We start from the raw sequence: 14,033 nt of genomic DNA, 5'->3' as shown, positions 1-14,033 counted from the left end.
TTCTGTCTCTTATTATGGAGATTAGCCTTCGGAAACACTTCTGACTCAAAAATTTAGAGGTTTGTGGTGGTCTGCAGTCAGCAGATTTCTCCTGAAGTTACCTGATCCTTCTACTGTCTGGTCTATTTATTCTTAGTAATTTTTAAATTTCCATTTCCCTACCTGCTTTATTCCCAGAAGCTTACTCTGAAACCAGTGCAGACTCTGTGGCTGGTGCCTCCCTTTTCTAAGGAACAGGCCATTTATAACAGGCCATTCTGTGAGCAAAATTATGGTTTTACAATTTCTCGCTCTTTTAAGTATTTCTTCATCCTCAGCAGCATCCAAAGCATTTCTTCGCTGTTGCCGCCTCCTCCAGAATTAATTAATTCATCAAATATTTATGGACAAAGTACTATGAGCCATACCATTCTAGAACCTGGGAATACAATGGGAAATAATGTCTCTGCTCTCATGGAATTTACAATCCACTAGGGAGGAAATAAGAAAGATCCAACTCCCCCCACTCTAAGTTTTTCTCAGATGGTGATATTTGCTAGAAAACAATAACAGATAATAAAAATGACTGGGTAAGTTCCTTTCTAAGAAGCCTTCTCTCTCTCTCTCTCTCTCTTTTTTTTTTTTTTTTTAAGGGCCACACCCGTGGCATATGGAGGTTCCCAGGCTAGGGGTTGAATTGAAGCTGCAGATGCTGGCCTACACCACAGCCACAGCAATGCGGGATCTGAGCCGCATCTGCAGCCACACTGCAGCTCATGGCAACACTGGATCCTTAACCCACTGAGCAAGGCCAGGGATCAAAACTGCATCCTCATGGATACTAGTTGGGTTCATTTCCTCTGAGGCACAGTGGGAACTACCCTAAGAAGACTTCTGATCAGAGACAAAATGAGGTAGAACCAGCCGCAGGAGGGTCTGGAGGAAGGGCAAATGCAGAGTCCGGGGAAACAAGCCAAGCATATTTAAACTCACTGTAAGTTCCAGGTGTGTGTTGTGGTGGTTGTTTCGGTGGTTTTACTGCTTATTTCAAACGCGTGTCTCCACATCACAGGCGTTCAATGTATGTACATGGAAGAAATGAACAGACAAAATAGCAGAAGGGCTAGAATTGCAACTGACAGCACTTATGGCATAAACCTAGCCAGAACCCAGGTTGGGACACAAACCCATGTGTCTGGACTTGAACCAAGCCAAAACCCGGACTGGGACTGAACCCACAGGGGTTTTGTTTTGTTTTGTTTTGTTTTGTTTTTTTGCTTTTTGTCTTTTTGCCTTTGCTAGGGCCGCACCCGAGGCATATGGAGGTTCCCAGGCTAGGGGTCTAATTAGAGCTGTAGCCGCCGGCCTACGCCAGAGCCACGGCAAAGTGGGATCCAAGCCACGTCTGCAACTCACACCGCAGCTCACGGCAACACCGAATCCTTAACCCACTGAGCAAGGCCAGGGATCAAACCCGCAACCTCATGGTTCCTAGTTGGATTCATTAACCACTGAGCCACGATAGGAACTCCTTGAAGCCACAGTTTTTAAATTAGAATCACTCACCCAGTGTCTGGACTGACCGAGGTTCAGGTTCTTTGTGCCTCTGAGCAGAAGGAATTCAGCAAGAGACAAAGTGATAGGCAAGAAATAGGCTCCTCCTTGGTATCTGGTAAGAGAGTATTTGACCCTATAAGGTCAAACTAGGACTGTCAGGGTACTTATCAAATCAGCAGAAGGGTGGTCCTTAAACTCCTGCCCTTGGTCTGAGCCTGAATGCAGGCCTCACCCCATCCTCCACCCAATGACCTGAGGCATATCTGGGCCTCCACTAGTCAAGCAAGCCTGCCTCCTTCTGATGGCTTTCTTGAGCAATTATTGGCTTACAATGAGCTCCCAAAGTTCCCTAGGGTTTCCCTCTCTATCTATTGTCCCAGATTGGAACTTCCACACCTACCTGGGTAACTATCCTACTCCATCCCTATCAGAATCAGGGAATGAGGGAGAGATGTGTGAGGCTGTGTGGGGATGGGGGTGGGGAGGCAGAAGTCAGGAAGCCTTGAGGACCAGGTTAAGGGTTGTAATTTATTGCAAGTGCGATGGGAAACCTTTGCACGTGTGTCCTTAGGAGGGAACTTGATCTTATTTACATTTAAAAAGATCAGCTTAATGGAAATAGGGAAGCTTGTGTGGAAAAGCTTCCTCTTTGAGCCTGACCTACCAGCAAGAAGTCTGTGGACTCTGAATTTGTGCTGCACAGTTAGAACTTGCAAAGCCTAGCTCTCACGGGAGTTCAGCGCTGACTCCGGTGACCTGCAGCCCAGCTCCGCCAGGGCTACCACCTTCCTTCAGATTTAGTTTCCAGACCCAAAATGACCTGGGCTATTCAATGATACAGAAACCTTTCTTTCCACCTTCTTTTCCTCAGAGGTTTGATCCCACCTCCTTTCTCCCTGTTCTTTTGTAGCGAGCCTGCTGCTGAGCTGGGGATGCTGCAGCCCACTGTCCACACTGATGCTGCTCCTCTTACTCCCCGTAGGACCAACACGGACCAGATCACAGCATCTTCCTTTCCTTTTCCATTTCCTGTTGTTCTGACTGTTCTTTTAAGTCAATTTCATCCTCCCTGACTTTCTGACATTCTCCTAAAAATCCAAGGGAGACATTTCTGACCATGTGCCAAATTCTGAAGGCTCCTCACCCTCTCACTCTCATCTTCACTCTGCGGCAGAGCAAATTTGTTCTCTGTAGCCACAAGCTTTCCAGGTACCTTTTAAGTGTTTCCCTTGTTCCTTAAGTTTGTGATAATTTCCACGACTTTTTTTTTCTCTACCACAAGCTGACACATGGTTCACAGAGTCAGAGTCTTTCTTCTCTATCTATTCAGTGATGAATCCCTTCAACCTACGGGGTCTCGGGTCTGGAGCCTGAGTCTTTGAAATCCCCAATGGTGGGCCAGCTGACAATATGATGAGGTCATCGTAGGTAACATGCGCTATGCACCAGCTATGCACCCGTGAAGTTGGCCCTATGCCCCCATTTTAGAAATGAGGGAATCTGAAGACAGTATTTTAGGTAACTTGCTCAAGGTCACCCAACCTTAGGAGATGGAACTAGGATCTGAGCTCAGGTAATCTGCTATCTTAAAGCCTAGTTGAAATGTCATGGGCAAGTAGGGGGGAGCCTATATGACACTGAAAATGAGCCATGAAGATGTACAGATAAGACCTTCAGTGGCTCTGATGGGGATGGAGTAGAATAGTTACACAAGTAGTTGTAGAAGGTCCCAATAAGGGATCATAGATACAAAGGGAAACCTAAGGGGCTCTGGGAGACCCCTGTAAGTTAATAATTGCTCGAGAAAGCCATCAGAATGAAGAAGGCTTACTTGACTAGTGGAGGTACAAGATATGCCTCAGATCATTGTGTGGGAGGCAGGGGGTGGTGATATGAGGCCTGCATTCAGGTTCAGACCAAGGGCAGGAGTTTAAGGACCACCCTTCTGCTGATTTGATAAGTACCATAGCAGTCCCAGTCTGAACTTATAGAATCAAATACTCTCTTACCAAATACCAAGGAGGAGCTACTACTTGAAGAAAGAGGAAGAGGCAATCTTTTCCCACCTCCACTGCCCTTGGATTATAAAACTGTAGCCCACCTAGTCCTCAGGCCAGAGCCTCCTTGCCTGCCTGCTTGCATCTCTCACAAGTGTCTTAATAAATCTATTTCTTGACTATCACTTTGTATCTTGCTGAATTCCTTCTGCTCAGAGGCACAAAGAACCTGAACCTCAGTAAGTCCAGACACTGGGTGAGTGATTCTAATTTAAAAACTGTGGGTTCAAGTTCCAACCTGGGTTCTGGCTAGGTTCAAGTCATAAGTGCTGTCAGTTTCAGCTCCTCTTTGACCTTGAACATGAATAAAGCATATTGAGAGGAAGAGGCTCTAGTTCCATGCATCAGTGCTTGGCACCCACAGTACAAAGGCCAAAGATGTCAGGCACCAGGACTCAATTCCTTTTGTTTCAAATATATCCCAGCTCTTGGAGGACTTCCCAATTTTTAAGAGTTGGAACTCATGGATAAGCTTGCCCTGATTGCCAGTATAACCCTGTCCCTGACAATGGCAGACCCTGTGTGCTATCTTTGAGAGGTTGTCCACTACTTTGCTGCTGCTCTAACAAGTCTGAAGTCTGCTCAGCTCCTCTTCCTGCTGCTTGCAGGTGGGGGGACCATAAAATATGGAATTTCTCAAGAGAGAAGCTTCTATCTCTCTCTTCATGCCCCTGAAGGAAGCATGAGGGGACAATTTCATTTCTTCCCTGTGGGTTCTCCAGGAACAGAAAAATGGACATAGCACTCAAAAAACAAACAAACAAACAAAAAAAGTACCACATCAACCTTACGGCTGATGTTGAGGAAGGAAAAATTTTCCCTTTCACCCTTTTTAGGTTCTTTTGGCTCATCTAAGAATTAAAATGACATGAGACAGATTAACAGGAGAAAATTTTAAATTATGTATGAATGGAGGCCCCATAAGAAAAATGAGATGCAAGGACAAGTCAGGCAACTGGGCTTAGATGCCACTGTGACCAAAGCCTCTCTGTGTCCCATTCTGTTAATCTGTCTCATGTCACCAAAAAAAAGAAAAAAAAAAACTTCCTCTGGAACACTAATAGGAAGGATAGGTTTGAAAAAATAGAAACTCAAAATATAAGGATAAAGGACACAGATAAAAGAGATCTGGGTGATGACAAATGAGAAGAAAAAATAATGGAAAATTCACATAATGAAAATTGGTGACCCCAAAGAAAAAATAGAACAAATTAAACAGAAACAACAGCAAACACATTTCTTTTAGATTTTTGGATATTCAAATTGAAAGAATTAAAGATAATTCTAATATGTAATGACCACATCTTGATGGTGGGGGGAGAATGCTGGAAAAATTCTATTCCTTCATTCTTTAGGTAATCCAATAAAACACAATAAGTGGGGTGGATGTGCCTATAAAAGGAAATAAAAATGTTGGCAGGACTACAGTTAAACACAGGCAGTCATCTAGGAGAAAAAGAACTGGCTCTTTTGTCTTTGAGGGCTGCACTTGCCGCATATGGACATTCCCAGGCTAGGGGTCAAATCGGAACTACAGCTGCTGGCCTACACCACAGCCACAGCAATGCCAGATCTGAGCTGCCTCTGTGACCTACACCACAGCTCACAGCAATGCCAGATCCTCAACCCGCTGAGCAAGGCCAGGGATCGAACCCGCACCCTCATGGTTCCTAGACAGATTTGTTTCGGCTGAGCCACGATGGGAACTCCCTCACTTTCTTTTAAACATGCATTGAAATGCATTGGCTCGCAACCTCAGCTGAAGGAATTGGAATCACTTGGAGAGGTTTAAAAAACACATGGATGAGGAGTTCTCTTGTGTTGCAGCAGGCGGGGGATCCGGCCTTGTCACTGCTGTGGGGTGGGTTGGATCCTTGGCCTGAGAACTTCCACATGCTGCAAGTGCGGCCAAAACAAACAAGCAAAACAGCAACAACAGTATCAAAAACCCATAGATGCTTGAGTGTCCCCCCCCACACCCCCATCAGATTTAATTGGCCTGGGATGTGGCCTGCTAGCTCTAATGTGCAGCCCTGTATAAGATCCTTTGCTTGGCACAGCCCCTTGTGCTGATGGAAAAAGAGCGGAGAACGGAGAAGGCAAAAACAAGAGCCCAGTGTATTGGACTGTAAAACATCAGAGCCAGAGACAAGGGGAACGTAAGGTGTAACCCCAGAAGGCACCTTTGGGATTCACAAAAAGGCCTCAGGGCCACAGCTGGGGCTTGACATACACCTCGCCACTCATTTCATACCTCAGCGCCCTCCAGTTAAGGACATTAGGACTGAAGGTCCCACCAGCATAGACAGTGTTAATCTCCTCCGGTGACAACACATAGTCCCACATGTTCACATCTCCAATGTCTCCCACCAAACACTGGTTCTTCTCAAAGCCCCCAGCAAATGCATCTTGCTCCTGCCCCAGGATGATGCTTGCCTGTGTCCCCAGAGAGTAGCCCCTCTTCAGACTTCTCCTCACCATGGGCTTCCCGTCCACCCAGAGCTCTGTAATCCCTGAGGTGGACTCCCACGTCATACAGAAGTGCATGGGTTCAGAACTCTGATGAGGCTTGAAAATGACATCGGCACCACCCACGGATATACTGTACACAGCAGTCTTTCCCCTGAAGAGGAGGATCTCGTTATACTGTGTCTTTGTGGCGTAAGAGAAGAGGCTATAGTCACGGTTCAGGTCGGTATAGACACGCAGGCACACAGTAAAGGCCGTGAGTGGTTTGGTGAGCCTTGCAGTCAGACTCACATAGGAGTTCTCCGACTCTTTGGGGAAGACAAAGGCCTTTCCGATCATGTCTGTAGGATGAAAAACAGAGAGGGGAAATGTCAGCAGCAGAGCTTTGTTTTAAAAAAAAAAACAAAATTCGACTGAAATTTAAAGATCTAATTGTCTTTATTCAACAATTCATGAATCAGGCATCTCCTCTGGCAGATACAAAGGGACTTCGAAGAGCTGGACAAAGCAAAAGATTTTATAGATAGAGGAGGGTGGAAAGAGGAAGTTTCCAGCAAAGAGTGGGTTATTTCAGGCAAGATCACTGTCCTATGGGGAGAGAAAGGGATTTTATTGGGTGGATTACTTCATTAGAGAAGCCAGGTAATTCCAGACTAATAGAAATTAATACCAGGTAATTCCTGGGAGAGGCTGAAACTGCAATTAGGCTAAATATTAAGTCTTGGTTTGATGACGTGGGGCAAACACAAGTGACTCCACTTTGGGCTAGCCCTCTCTCTTTCTCTTTTTTAGTAGCAGTGCCCCCCCTTTTAATCAACTTGAGAGATGTGTTCAAAATTTAAGGCATTGGCCCCACTTGATAGCTACTGCTCTGTAGTTCTTGTATCTTTGACTGATCCTGTGTAATATTCACAGGTCATGATGTTTTCTCAGTGAATCACTGTGGCATTCAGAGTTTCAAATTTTTTTATTTGATCATTTTCTTCATTCCTTTCCTAATGTAGGGAGATCATTTTCTTGGTGATTAGCAGCTGTGAAATATGCATTTAAAGCTTGTGAGAGGGAGTTCCCTTCGTGGCTCAGCAGTTAACGAACTTGACTTGTATCCGTGAGGATGCAGGTTCAATCCCTGGCCTCACTCAGTGGGTTAAGGGTCCGGTGGTGCCATGAGCTGTGGCATGGGTCCCAGACATGGTTCAGATCCTGCATTGCTGTGGCTGTGGTGTAGGCCAGTAGGCTGGCAGCTGTAGCTCTGATTCGATCCCTAGCCTGGGAACATCCACATGCTTCGAGTTCAGCCCTAAAAAAGGAAAAATAAATAAAATAAATAGAGCATGTGAGAGAATACAGCATGCTAGGAAGATGACTATGACTATCACAAGCAGGATTATTCCAAATGTTTGCAGAGCACATTGGAGGTCTGGTCCCCAAGATTCAAAGCAATCGAAATCTAACAAGTTAAAGAGGAGTTCCCATCCTGGCAACTAGGAACCATGAGCTTGCGGATTCGATCCCTGGCCTCGCTCAGTGGGTTAAGGATCTGGCATTGCTGTGGCTATGGTGTAGGCCAGCAGCTGTAGCTCTGATTAGACCCCCTATCATGGGAACCTCTGTATGTCATAAGTGCAGCCCTAAAAAGACAAAAAAAAAAAAAAAGTTAAAAAAAAGACTCCATTGAAATGGTCACCTTTTTAAGCAAAATGGCTTGCTCAGTGATTTTTGTAGCTGAGTCTCAACTCCACCAAATGTATGAATCCAAGGGCATGAGACGGCATTGCCTAGCGTACAGACACCTCCTTCCTCAGCTAAGAGACAATCAAGGGTTATCCTATTGCAAGAACAACTTTGGCCAGAGAGTCTAAGGATTTTTGTTGGACAGCTACTGCTTTAGCAGTGAATTCTGCAATATTTTCAAGAGTTAGGGAGTGGTTTCTGATTATAGCCTCCTTTGTATTCATTCCCAGCCATGGAAGTCCAGACCTGCCAAAGGAAGCAAATTCTGAATCATGAATGTTTCCTGGTAGGTTCTTTCTAACTGACAATGTAAATTCAGAGGAGTTGACCAGTGAGTTCTATTTGTTTGTTTGTGGACAGTTAGGGGCACAGTTAGATACCCTAAGAGGCAGTGCCTGGTTATATGCCAGCCATCTAGGCATTTATAAGACCCAAGGAGAATGACAATCATCACAGACAAAGATGAATCCTGTCAGGACACAAACCACTCCTGCTAAGGTGACACAGTTAATGAACTCTAGTGTCATGGACCCATCAGAGTTTTTGATGACAAATAGCAGTCCAAACAATGACTCCCCTTAGCAGTGGCCAGGGAGATATGGATAATGGTGTTATCTTTCTAGGCAAATGTCAGCATAAAGGAAAGAGAGCAGAAGAGAGGGCTTTGTGTTTAGTTGAAGCGTGAAGTGATCCAGTGTCTTGGGTGGAAGCAGTATATATCAATGTCAGCTAGTTCTGTTCCTCATCTATTTGATTTTGATGTCTCCAGCTGCTGCGCAGGACTAGAAGTCAAATGGAGCCTTCTACTGTGAGATGTGTACCTAAGGTTCAAGTCCCTGACTTTTGGCCGCTACTTGTATAGTGAGGAGGACCTTCCAAAGAGATTCAAGGCAGTCTTTGTTCTTGGTGATTCCAAATCAGAATGGCAGAAAATTGGAATCATTCATTAGAGAGTCATAGCCAAATTCTTTAGAAAAATAGAAGAATTCAGGATCCAGTCCAACTTTACAGATAGATAACAAAACTCCAAAGACAATTAATAGGATTAAAATTTAACATCTAGAAAGGTGCACATATAATTTTTCTCTATATAATATCCCCTTTTTAAAAACAAAGATAACCACAGTAAAACTAATTTGTTTGCATTCAGCTTGGCCTGATTATTTACAGAAACACAGCAAGAATAGTGATTGATCATAGAAGCTCTCTTGAAGACTGCTCTGTTGGAACCTTGTAAAGCAAAGTACCAGACTGATTTTTCTGAGGGGCTTCATTGGTTCCAGAAAGTTAATATCAGTACCTTAAAAGTGTCTGGGCACATCTGAGTCTATGCACATCTCCCTCAACTATGACATTTCCGTCAAAGCCTTGCAATATAACCAGTATTTCCAATTGTGTCCTGTTACAAGCAGAACAGACTCTTATTGAATTTATGTAAATGACTAACTATAATGCCATGAAAAGAATATTCAAGAGTTTTCAAATTCAGGAGGGATCAGGTAGAGAGAAAAAGTAAATGTTTCATCTTTGTTTGCACAGGTATACGTTGCCAAATTGCTTTAAACTGTAAATAGCTTAAGAAAAAAGGTTTCCTGAAGTCTGGTGAAATAATGATTAAGGAACCAGCAATGTTTCCAACCAAAAAATCCTTAAAAAATTATAATCATCCTTCTTAATTCATTCAGTCTCATGCAATTAATATATGTTGGCTTGAATCCAGGTTTTCCATTAATTTTATAAATTCTTTTTTTTTTTTTTTTTTTTTTTTTTTTTTTTTGCTTTTAGGACCAAACCTGCAGCACATGGAAGTTTCCAGGCTAGGGGTCAAATCAGAGGTAGCTGCTGGCCTGTGCCACAGCCACAGCAATGATGTGGGATCCTTAACCCACTGAGAAAGGCCAGGGATGGAACCTCCATCCTCATGGATACTAGTTGGGTTCTTAACCTGCTGAGCCACAATGGGAACTCCAATTTTTATTTAATTTTAATTTCTCTTTGGATATTTAAGAGAATAATATAGCAGCTTACCAGAAAAACCCCTCAGCATCTCATCACCTCTGGGAGGGACCCATATAGGGCCCTCCATGGAAGGTAGACATGGGGTCTGTAAGGCAACTTAGGTTTAGAGTCATGTAAAAACAATTCAGAGGGAGGATTAGTAGACTGAGCACTCAATAAAGGAGGAATAAGAAAACACTGGAAAGCACATTAGTCTTAGAGTTTTGTTTTAGGTACTTTCTATGTTTATTTCATTAGTCTTTTGCAGCACATTTTTAAAGGAAGCTATTTTGGAATTTGGAGGCTTTGGGGGGCTTCTGCATGCTGATTAAAATAGATATTCTTTTCCACTTGTTTGACTTGAGAGTGCTTGCTTTCAAGTGCTTTTTTTTTTTTTTTTTTTTTTGCTTTTTTTAAGGGCCACACCCAAGGCACATGGGAATTCCCAGGCTAAGGGCTGAATCAGAGCTATAGCTGCCAGCCTGTGCCGCAACCACAGGAACCACGTCTGTGACCCACACCACAGCTCACAGCTCATGACAACGCTGGATCCCTGATCCACTGAGCAAGGCTAGGGATCGAACCTGAATCTTCATGGATACTAGCAGGATTTGTTTCCGCTGCACCACAACAGGAACTCCTCAAGTGCGATTCTTAAATAATCTTATCGAATTGGAACATTCTCTATAATGGCCATTGTAATTCTACATTGTTTTCAGTAAGACTTTTGCCATTTTTGTAGGTATGTACAGCTTCCAGGACTATCACTCATAGACATAAAATAAGCAGGTGTACTGGAAGGTAGTGTCTCGACTCTTTGTTTCTTGGGGTTTTTGTTTGTTTGTTTGTTTGCTTTTTAGGGCTGCACCTGCAGCATATGAAGGTTCCCAGGCTAGGGGTCCAATTGGAGCTGTAGCTGCTGGCCTACATCACAGCCACAGCAACTCGGGATCTGAGCCAGGTCTGCAACCTACACCACAGCTCACGGCAACACCAGATCCTTAACTCACTGATTGAGGTCAGGGATCAAACCCGCAAGCTCATGGTTCCTAGTTGGATTCATTTCTGCTGTGCCACCATGGGAACTCCAATTCTTTCTTTTTGGTCACATCTGTGACAAGCAGAAGTTCCTGGGCTAGGGATCAACTTGGCATAGCAGTGGCAACACTGGATCCTTAACCACCATGCCACCAAGGAACTCCTGGGCTCAACTCTGTTGAATTCAAGAATTCCTTTTTTTTTTTTTAAGTAAGCCTTTGGGTTTCTCCTAGTCAGTAATACCTAAGAGAAATGTGCCACTGGGCTGTGGATTGTGTAGTACACCTCATTGCATGGAAATTTTCTTGAGGTTGGCAGGTAATCTAGTGTCTATCTAACCTGGGTTCCATGGCCAACTTATCCTAACAAGGGAGTCTTAGCATTAGGTGGTGAACACCCCAAGAGCTTTTTAAGTGTCTGGGCTATGCTTACCAATTTTGTGGCTTCTTTTTTTTAACTTGTAAGATTTCCCATTAGCAATAGCTTTCATTTATTAAGCCCAGTCCAGCTTAAGTTGGACCAATCTGATCCCCAACCCAGTCCATTTTTTCAGTTGGACCCAGCACAACTCTGGCTAGAAGCCACCAGCTGTTCCCAATGTGGACTTAGAGGGTTGGGGAAAAGACTGAATCAGCAAACCCCAAAGAATGGGGACTGCAAACTGGAGTCCCTCACAATGGAGAACTCCAGACCAAGCCATTGGTCATTCCCAATGTGGAATCTGGGGAGTATCAAGGCTGAGATGTCCAGTCAAGTAAGGAACTGACTGGCAAGCCAGTTAGATCAGGAGCTTGATGCAGAGAGCGGAGCTCAGAATATAAGCAACTTACCCTGGACCCCAGAGAAAAAGATAGAACTCAAACCGAACAATGGGCGTTCCCGTTTTTCTCGTTTCAGAAAGGGTTGGAAGTCATTTCTGGATTTCATCGCTGCAGACAAATCTGTTAAATTAAGTCAAATTCACCTGAGTAAAGCTAAAGATCTAATGGGCTTTTAGTCCAATGATTCATGAATCGGGCTGCTTTCCATCTACCAGACAGAAAGGAGTTTGGAGGAGCTGTACTAAATGAAAGTCTTTTATAGGCAGAAAGAGGTAGAAAGAAGAAATTTTTAGCAAATGGCAGATTAGTTCAGGTGAGATCACCTTTCTATGGAGGAAAGAAAGAGACTTATCTGGTGGACTACCTCACTCATCCTAACCAAGTAATTCCAGATTGACTGGTTAAAGGTCACGTTCTTGGGAGAAGCTGAAGCAGCAATTAGATTAGGTATTAAGTCTTGGTTTGCTGATGGGGGCACTTATCTCAAGTGATGCCATTTTGGGCCTGTTGTCTCTTTTCTAACCTTGTTAGGCCACCAAGATGTATTCTCTCGCAGATTGCACTGAGGAACCACAGACTGCCCTCTTGCCCAGACCACAGTCCCTCCCCCATGCCGGCCATTAACCTGGCTTTGCACAGGCAACCTTGATACCAAAGCCCAGCTACCATCTGGAGCAGTGCCTACCTGTCTGGGCAAAAGCATTAGAGAGGCTAATGATGACCAGGAGACACAGTGACAGCTTCTCCATGTTCCCTCCCTGTGGTCACCGTTCCCAGAATCTGGGTTATCCTCCTGGAAAGAGCAGCAGTAGCTGAGTTATCCCAGGCTCAGATGTCTGAGAGCCCTCTGACTCAGGTCTACTCCACTTTGACCTTTTATGTGCCATAGTCAGATTGTCTCACCTGATGGGTAAATGATTTTCCAAAATTGCTTCTTGGAGTCATGAATCAAAGCTCTAAGAGCAAATAAACCAAGACAAATCACAAACAAGAGATCAATATGGGTCATTTATTGGAGGCTCCATGGTGTCTACTAGTGCTCCCACAGCTCTGTATGGCCGTGCTTAGTGAATTAAAAGAGTCACATCCTGGAGATCCATTCTGGATACATGATGTAAAAAATTTCAGGGGAAAGGGGGAGGCATTTTATTCACAAAGGCAAGCATAACTCCACTTAGGATAGTGAAAAGTTAGAAAACTGGGGCATATTTAAGTAAATTGTATGCATCTACACCCACTAAATTAGAATGGATAGGCATTTAATGTGTGAGTTATGAAGTTATTGCCACAACATCTAAAAATGCTTATCATAGTATAATATGGGAAAAAAAAAATAATGTACATTTGTTTATACACTATACACTAATTTTTAAAAGTAACTAGTTTAGAAAAAAATCTATTAGGGATACCCCCAAAAGTAAGTGTTCTTATCACAGTAATGAAATTATGAAGGCTATTTTTCTCTCGTTAACAACATTTCCATAATGAGGTTATATAGCTTCTAAAATAAAGTGTGTGTGTGTGTGTGCATGTGTGTGTAATCGAGAAGCAAAGAAAGAGAAAATATAATAAAGATATGTAGTCCTTGAAGCTCCAAAAGCCACTGTTTCATTTCATGACTAGGACACCCACTCTGTGGCTATTTGGCTTTAATCCCCAAAACACTATAATTTCATGTAAAAAGAATCTTGAGCTTATGTATCATGAGTTTTTCCATTGATATTTAATGAGAAATTGATAACAGACATTATTTTCTAGTTGACAGGAAGAACAAACTAACATGTGGGTAGCATATTCTAAACACACAAAAGAACAATTACCAATGATAGTTCGTTTCTGGAAAGTTTTGTTTTTTAGTGATGTATGGTTAAATTTTCTTTTTAATTACCCTTTCCCAAACTCTTTGCATCTTATTTTTTAAATGTAAGACTGGCTTAAAGTAATTGCTTCAAAAGCTTTTCTCTTCCTACTCTAATTCATTTGCCCAGTTAAAGATATATGCATCATTTGAACAGAAAAAATATGTATAGGAGGTAAAAGATTGGGGCAAAGAAGGAAAGAATTTTCCCAGGACCCAAGCTACCTTCATGTAAGCCTTGGGCTTCCAAGGGCAGTCAAAAGGAGGTAGCTATGAGTATGATGGGCAGACACTTTGGAAACATTATTGATTTCAAGGAGCCCATCACATTATCAGCGCTATCTCCATAATGGGTATTCTGAAAAAAGCTTAAAACTAAAAAAGAGAGAGACACAGAGAGACCTAGAGATAGGGATGGTAAGAGCTAAAGCACTGAAAAGAGAAGAGAGAGAAAAAGGGAGAGAGGAACTTGAGAGACCTTTCCAGGAACCATTTCAAAAGCCACTTCTGGTTCTTGGAATC

At 43.2% G+C, this 14,033-nt stretch overlaps 1 protein-coding gene across 1 annotated transcript; it reads right to left on the bottom strand.

Annotated features, from left to right (window-relative positions):
- Nucleotides 1-4,829: 4,829 nt before the first annotated feature.
- LOC396842 (C-reactive protein, pentraxin-related) lies at nucleotides 4,830-12,491 on the bottom strand (the record flags this gene model as incomplete). Its single annotated transcript, NM_213844.2, is given in 2 exon segments — nucleotides 4,830-6,403; nucleotides 12,339-12,491. Coding segments are annotated over 2 exon segments (669 nt in total). The 5' UTR covers nucleotides 12,403-12,491.
- Between the last annotated feature and the right edge of the window lie 1,542 nt (nucleotides 12,492-14,033).

The sequence above is a fragment of the Sus scrofa genome, chromosome 4 (genome assembly GCF_054392235.1).
Source record: "Sus scrofa isolate SSC_HxYL_T2T_F1_AM1 chromosome 4, Sscrofa_HxYL_maternal_Yorkshire_Landrace_v2.0, whole genome shotgun sequence".
Taxonomy (NCBI): domain Eukaryota; kingdom Metazoa; phylum Chordata; class Mammalia; order Artiodactyla; family Suidae; genus Sus; species Sus scrofa.
The sequence above is the reverse complement of the archived record's forward strand: the minus strand, read 5'-3'. Positions and strand labels throughout refer to the sequence as shown.